Source organism: Saccostrea echinata, unplaced genomic scaffold (assembly GCF_033153115.1).
Source record: "Saccostrea echinata isolate AGI-Se365-2 ecotype Australia unplaced genomic scaffold, CSIRO_AGI_Sech_v1 ptg000025l, whole genome shotgun sequence".
Classification (NCBI taxonomy): Eukaryota; Metazoa; Mollusca; class Bivalvia; order Ostreida; family Ostreidae; genus Saccostrea; species Saccostrea echinata.
In genome coordinates, this window is record NW_026889774.1 from 23424090 (window position 1) to 23431873 (window position 7784).

At 33.6% G+C, this 7784-nt stretch overlaps 1 protein-coding gene across 1 annotated transcript; it reads left to right on the plus strand.

Moving 5' to 3' along the window:
• Positions 1-1318: 1318 nt before the first annotated feature.
• On the plus strand, positions 1319-6283 carry LOC133192214 (sodium/mannose cotransporter SLC5A10-like). Its single transcript, XM_061328188.1, has 15 exons — positions 1319-1414; positions 1599-1670; positions 2067-2171; positions 2407-2466; positions 2663-2767; positions 3112-3217; positions 3355-3435; positions 3538-3824; positions 4041-4176; positions 4273-4380; positions 4519-4669; positions 5059-5227; positions 5314-5529; positions 5803-5902; positions 6008-6283. Exons 1-15 carry the CDS (start codon positions 1334-1336, stop codon positions 6205-6207), a joined length of 1977 nt encoding a protein of 658 aa, XP_061184172.1. The 5' UTR covers positions 1319-1333; the 3' UTR covers positions 6208-6283.
• Positions 6284-7784: the final 1501 nt, after the last annotated feature.

Genomic DNA, 7784 nt, shown 5'->3' on the forward strand with positions numbered 1-7784 from the left:
ATGATAAACTTGATGACTTAAACTCTTCTATCGTTAACTTCCTTTATTTTTGTACTAAGTAATAAGTAAAACTCGTTCATTAGGAACACTGATACACCGCATTTACGGATATAGCAAAGTCTTTTTTTTTCAAAAATACATTTCATCCAAAAATTTTAAAACTTCATGGTAAGTTTGTATACAATACTTCCCAATATATATTTGGTAGTCATACCTGAAGGAAAACATCGATATTGCGAATTTGCTTTATACTTTAATGAATTCGTTATACAGATAACGAAGTAAGTTCGCAGGTGCCAAGGACTTCGCTATAACCAAGGTTTACTGTATACCATTATCATCTGCATACGGGGTTTATGTCTCCAAGTTCGATATGCAAGAGCATGTTAAACGTATGAATAGTTTCTAAAATGAGGCAGACTATTGACCAATAAGTTCAGGATACAAGGATATCAACAATCTCCTATAAAGTCAACATTTCGTTAATTCTGTAGTTGATACGACTTTGTTTGAAACTATAATCCAGCCGCCCGCGTGGAGCAGTGGTTAGAAAGTTTGCTTTAGAGTCGCAGAGTATGGATTCGAATCCACTGTTTGACGTGGAGACTAGTCCTTTGGATGAGACCGTATAAACAGAGTTTCCCTGTCACACTAGGTGCTGGCACGAAAAAGTTCCCTCACTGCTCAAAGGCTGTAAGGGCCGAGTAAAAATCTAAATTTGCAGTCCTTAACCGGCAACTGGTGGCATGAATAAAAAATCTCGAAGGGACGTTAAACAAGCAACAAACAAAAAACAATTAATATAATCTTTAAGTCGAATGTTGACATATTTCATACAATTTGTTTGGCCCTTATTTTCACACTAAATTGTCTACGGATTTTTCCGTTTACCGGATTATGACAAGGAGTACACGGCGGGTGTCATCGGTCGACAGGGGTGCTTACTACTTCATGGCATCTGATTCCACCGGTTTGTGTTGGCTCTGCTCATAATTTGCATTGTTTAAATTGACTTTTCAGAATAATCACTGTTCGTTATCATCACAGTTCATAGAGTAGTTATGTCTTAACTATATAGATCTTTGATGACCTAGACCATTTCCCCCAAGTGGGTCATCCAATACGATATGAACATCGTTGATGATTGTAATTTTATGCAGGATTTTCATTATTTTCCACTTGATTAACTGTATACACCTGTGCTCAGTCTCTGGAGTATGTTTGTAGATCCTAAAGGTATATTTGAATACACCATATGTGACTATATCGAGATAATTTGTGTGGCTCAACGGCGGGGTCAGTTTACTGTACATTTTTCTAAACTGTTTGAATCATGGAGGCTGGTATTAATAACTGGGTGGACATTTCTGTCATTGTGTTGTATTTTATTTTCGTCATTTTTGTTGGAATCTGGGTAAGACGATGAAATTTGTTCCTATTATTTTAAAATACCATAAATTATCTCTTTCTTCTCTCTTAAGTTACATTTTCAAAAATATTAATCCATATATGGAGAAAAAATTTCGATAATCTCAATAATTATTTGAACGTTACTTTGCCAACGGTATCACTGATATAATTCATCGACTTTCCTGCAGTCCATTTGGCACAAAGAGCGTTCTACTACAGATGGTTATTTTCTGGCAGGGAGGGCTATGCTATGGTTCCCAGTTAGTATATATTAAATGATACATAGATGTCAATCTAATAATTTATAATTACATGTACTTTAACTTTATTTGAAACCTATCTTTATATCTTTACATTTGAAAGATATACAGTGCATGTATTTGATTCTGTATGTTTTTATGTTAGTGCACTGAAAAACTTTTTCGTGTATTTGTTGCAAATATAAATTACTTTTTCAGGAATAAAAGAGAAACAAACATCTTTTTTGCTTAACTTTCACCATATTTTATCTGCTTATTTATTTTATAGTTGTCCAGCTTAACATAATCAAATAAGACAGTGTTTGTATGGTAATCAATCTTCAACGATATTTGTTTTACAAAACTTTGTTGGCATTGCTCTCTAAAGATTAATACCTTCAAACATATGCTTTATAGATGGGTGCATCGTTGTTCTCCAGCAACATAGGTAGCGAGCATTTCATCGGCTTGGCCGGAAGTGGAGCAGCCAGTGGCATTGCTGTAGTGGCGTTCGAATGGGGTGTACGTGGTTTGGCAGAATAATTTTTTTTTTCAAAAATATTTTTTATATACCTTAGAAAGCGATATATATAAAGTTTAACAATAGATCTATTTTAGCTGTTTTTGATTTTTTTTTTTTACACAAATCGTACCATTTAAACTTTTCTATTTTAATTGCTTTAAAATACATTTTCTCATTTCAAAAGTAGGATTCTGCATATCTGTCATCTTTTAAAAACGTATTCTGTCATTTTAGTCTGTGCTTTGTCTCCTGCTCCTTGGATGGGTTTTTCTACCTGTTTATTTGACTTCCGGTGTGAGTAAAAGAAAACAAAATCAGTAAATGATACATAATCCGAACAAAAATATTTTTTTAAAAAAATCAAGCATTGATTGTGCACTTAAAAAAATTAACTGATTCAATACTTTGAAGTATATATGATACATATATTATGCAGTTTTGAGCAAAAATCTGGCTTAATTTTCTACTTTTAAATTTTTTTTTTATAAAGATATTTACTATTCCTGAATATCTGAACAGAAGATTTGGAGGTCGAAGACTCAGAACGTACCTCAGTTTACTGCTACAGTTCCTAAACATCATCACAAAAATATCGGCAAGACATTTTTTGGCATAAAAACTAAGCTTAAGATATAATTTCTTCTCTCTATGCCTCACTATCCAATTAGAGGTTAGTATATTTTATTCGTCAGTAAGTCCATTGGCATTACATTCTATTCACTGTAATTACTTTGTTTGTTTTGAACATATTTTATTGACAATGTGTCAAAGGGATTGGACACAAGTTCTAAAACTTAGATAGTCCTCTCCCATGTAATTACTTTAAAAAGCTAACCATAAAATCGATTAAATTTTGTTATAATGACTTGGTCTACTTAAATTTTCCTTGTAAGATTTTTTATGTGTTAAATCTTCTCAAACACCACTCTTGTACAACAGGTGGACGTGTATGCTGGCTCAGTGTTTGTCCAGCAAGCTCTGGGGTGGAATACATATATTTCAATAGCAGCTCTACTTACAGTTACTGCCATCTACACAGTTATAGGTACTAGTATACTCACTCAGCTTCAAATATTTGTACAAGCAGCATACTTCTTGCTCAGTGGTCATTCTATGTACTTATTTGAACAAACAGGTATACTGTATCATTATACTAACGATATTAACCCATTATATAAACAGGTGGACTGGCCGCCGTTATCTTTACAGACACTCTTCAGACCATCATCATGCTCGTCGGCTCAATTGCATTATCTGTTCTTGGTAAGTTATGCACTATCCGTTCTGGGTAAATTATCCTTTTTTTGAATTGTTCACATACATCATTGCAGGGAATTTATACAGCTTATGATAATTATTTTGCAGCGTTTATGAAGGTTGGTGGAATCCAAGGACTGATGATGAAATATTCTGAAGCCATTCCTCTCAGTCTTACGTCGGAAACCATACTAACTAACTTCACTAATGGTAGTTTACCCTACTACGTAAATCTTTCCGCATCAACCCAATCGAATCTGACTGAAAGCACTTGCGGAATGCCTCGTTCTGATGCGTTCCACATTTTGAGAGATCCAATCAAGTCAGATCTTCCATGGCCAGGAATCTTGATCAGATCAACGTTTGTCTCTGTATGGTATTGGTGTGCTAGTCAGGTACTCTTTTCTTTAATTTTTAATGAAAAGCTTATTGAAATTTAAAACTACTTTGGAACTATTTTTAGAAGAAAGTGGCCTAAATTAAAAGACTGTAATCTTTTCCTCGGAGATCAAACATTCTTAAAGGGAAACACCATAATATTACAATAATTTATACGCATATGTATGTATTAGTAAAATTTTCCAAAAACTTCATCAACTTCAGTATTGTAGGTCATTGTTCAGCGGACTTTAGCTGCAAAAAGCATAGCGCACGCTCGTGCAGCAACAATTTTGGCAAGCTACTTGAAATTTCTGCCACTCTTTCTCATCATAATGCCCGGCATGATTAGTAGAGTGCTTTATCCAGGTAATTCTTGTTGATAACGTCAGCGAAACCTCAAAAAACGATAAAGAACTTTCCAAAATGTATGAATCATTAAGACTAGAAGATTTCAATTTATAGAAACGGTTGCGTGCGCAGATCCCGAGACATGTCTGAAAGTGTGTGATAACGCTGCTGGGTGTTCGAACATCGCATACCCACAACTTATTCTTGGATTAGCACCCACAGGTCAGAATATATGTTGAAAGAATGTGGAAAATGTATGGGAAGTCGCGTTTCAAAATCATAGGGCCAGAATAATGCAATAAATCTATAAAGATGCTTTTCTCTAATGAGGTAAGAAAAAAAAGATGCATTGTTTAACAGGCATGCGCGGGTTGATGGTAGCCGTTATGATGGCAGCAGTCATGAGCTCGCTGACGTCCATTTTTAACAGTGCCTCTACTCTCTTCACTATGGATATTTGGAAACGGATCAGGAATCAGTCTACAGAGAGAGAACTTCTTATTGTGGGGAAGTAAGCAGATTTTAATTCTATTACATAATAAAGGTGCAATTCATAGTATATGCGTTTCCCTCTCGTGTTTATCTAAATTTTGTTTTTTGAAAAACAATAAATGAATAAATGAGAGAACTTCTTATTGTGGGGAAGTAAGCAGATTCTAATATTATAACATAATGAAGGTGTAACTCATCGTCAATGCGTTTACCCCTCGTTTTTATCTAAAGTTTGTTTTTTGAAAAACAATAAATGAATAAATAATTTTAAAAATAGATTAATATAACGCCCTGTCCAGATATATACTGCAAAGGTGGAAAGAAAGTTAAATTAACAAAGAAACAAAAATTAAAAATCACTAATGAGTATTATGAGTGTATTTCGTACACACAGTATTGTTATTCCAGGATTTTTGTTGTACTTTTGGTGGGAGTCAGTATTCTATGGATACCTCTAATAAAGGCCGCCCAACAGGGACAACTCTTTCTATACATACAGGCCCTGACTGGATACGTAGCACCCCCGATATGTTCCCTGTTTTTACTGGCCATATTCGTTCCTAGGGTGAACGAACAGGTACTTCCACTGGTTCGTTTTAGGGCTATAAGCTAGTAATCACATGAAAGAAATAAATTGTTTTTAAAATCTTGAAGATATTTTAGGGAGCATTTTGGGGGTTGGTGATTGGTCATATTGCTGGATTAACCCGGATGGTTCTAGATTTTGTCTACCCTTCCCCGGGATGTGGTAAGGTAGACGACCGCCCTGGAGTTGTGAAAAACCTCCATTTTACATATTTCTCCGCCATTCTTCTGGTTCTCGCTGCTGTTGTTATTATTTTGGTTAGCTTAGTGACTGAAAGACCAAGCATGGAAAAGGTTGGTCTATAATGATGCATTGCGCTACAAATTATAAAACTGAACTGTTTACAGAATGAATAGAATAGAGATCTTCTTTCATGAAAATTATATATATATATTAAAAAAAAAAAAAAAAAAAAAAAAAAAAAAAAAAAAAAAAAATTTCAACCAAACCATAAATTTTAAAATTTGTAACAATAAATACTATTATATTTGATGGTATATATTATATTTTTAAATTAATCAAATTGTATACGTTAGTTTTTTTCATTATTTAAAATTCTCCCAAAGCTCAAAGGACTGACGTTCTGGACATCTGAACCTATAAGACCAAAATCAAAAGAGGACGAGGATAAACCAGCGATGGAAAATGAAACCTTGGAGCTTCATGGTAAGTTAAGCAACTTGTTTAAATAATTATTTTAAAACCTTACTAGTAATTAAGTGTTTTTATTTAGACAATTTTCTAAATATCGTAAACATATTGTTATTTTAGCCAAAACTGAACTTGAGTCCTCAGTTACAGTTAGTGAAAAGTTTGAATCTAATCCAAGGGCAGACCGGAGTGATAATCCGTCAACTGAGACAACCAGAAAAAACAAACTTTACATGGACAGAAAAACTAATCTGTTTCTCAACATTAACGCCTGCATTCTACTAATTGTTTTTGTATTTTTGTATTGCCTCTTTGGTTAATTATTCTTTGACTTGTACTAATGCTGAAATACAGATGTATACAATGTACACTTAATTTCAACACCCGATAGGTGAATCATAGATGAAGCCGGTAAATGGTGTTTAAGAGTCAGTTTAAACAGTTGGTAAATGTTTAAGTTTCATAATTTATTATTTAATCAGTTTGAATATGTTCAGATTAATATTTGTTTTCCTGCTCATTATAGCTTTATGCAGAGTTTCTGTTTCTTCAAATGTTCATTCTGGAATCTTCATTTCTCTCCTCTAAAGTTTTTCACTCACTCTTTATTGATTTTAACCATTTCTGAAGAATTAAGGTCAGTGCTATAAGTAACTTTGTTAATGTAGCTAATAATATGTATAAAACCTTCTCAATGAACCAGAAATAAAATGTAAGTAACCATTTCAATGAACCACTAGTAGGATGTAGGTAACCTTCGCAATGAACTACTGATAAAATGTAAGTAACCTTCTCAATGAACCACTAATAACATATAAGTAACCTCCGCAATGAACTGCTGATAAAATGTAAGTAACCTTCTCAATGAACCACTAATAAGATGTATGTAACCTTCTCAATGAACCACTGATAAGATGTATGTGACCTTCTCAATGAACCACTAATAAAATGTAAGTAACCTTCTCAATGAACCACTAATAAGATGTATGTAACCTTCTCAATGAACCACTAATAAGATGTATGTAACCTTCTCAATGAACCACTAATAAGATGTATGTAACCTTCTCAATGAACCACTAATAAAATGTAAGTAACCTTCTCAATGAACCACTAATAAAATGTAAGTAACCTTCTCAATGAACCACTAATAAAATGTAAGTAACCTTCTCAATGAACTACTAATAAGATGTAAGTAACCTTCTCAATGAACCACTAATAAGATGTATGTAAACTTCTCAATGAACCACTAATAAAATGTAAGTAACCTTCTCAATGAACCACTGATAAGATGTATGTAACCTTCTCAATGAACCACTGATAAGATGTATGTAACCTTCGCAATGAACCACTGATAAGATATGAGAAATCTCAACGAACCACTGATAAGATATAAGTAATCTTCTCAATGAACCACTAATAACATATAAGTAACCTCCGCAATGAACTGCTGATAAAATGTAAGTAACCTTCTCAATGAACCACTAATAAAATGTAAGTAACCTTCTCAATGAACCACTAATAAAATGTAAGTAACCTTCTCAATGAACCACTGATAAGATATGAGAAATCTCAACGAACCACTGATAAGATATAAGTAATCTTCTCAATGAACCACTGATAAAATGTATATACATGTACATGTAACCTTCTTAATGAACCATACTTACATGAAGACATGCTTCCTATTAAAAGCCTAATTTCTCTGTAGAAACCTTGTCTTTATACCTTGCGTTTGTTAGACCAAAGTTTTGATCCTGGCATCTGAATTTTTTGCCTTTCCATTTGATGGTGACTCGTCAGTCAGTCAAATTCAAAAAACCAAACCCTAAAACTGCAGCGAAAAGTCGCGTTATAATATTCCAATCATTGCTTCGACTACGACAATAATTCTTACTAA

What these genes read in the sequence shown, in the direction of transcription:
- LOC133192214 (XM_061328188.1), top strand. Translation starts at nt 1,334, where the DNA reads ATGGAGGCTGGTATTAATAACTGGGTGGACATTTCTGTCATTGTGTTG. An exon ending in GGGCTATGCTATGGTTCCCA is followed by an intron (nt 1,671 to 2,066) that starts GTTAGTATATAT and finishes TATGCTTTATAG; the next exon opens with ATGGGTGCATCGTTGTTCTC. An exon ending in TTCCTAGGGTGAACGAACAG is followed by an intron (nt 5,228 to 5,313) that starts GTACTTCCACTG and finishes AAGATATTTTAG; the next exon opens with GGAGCATTTTGGGGGTTGGT.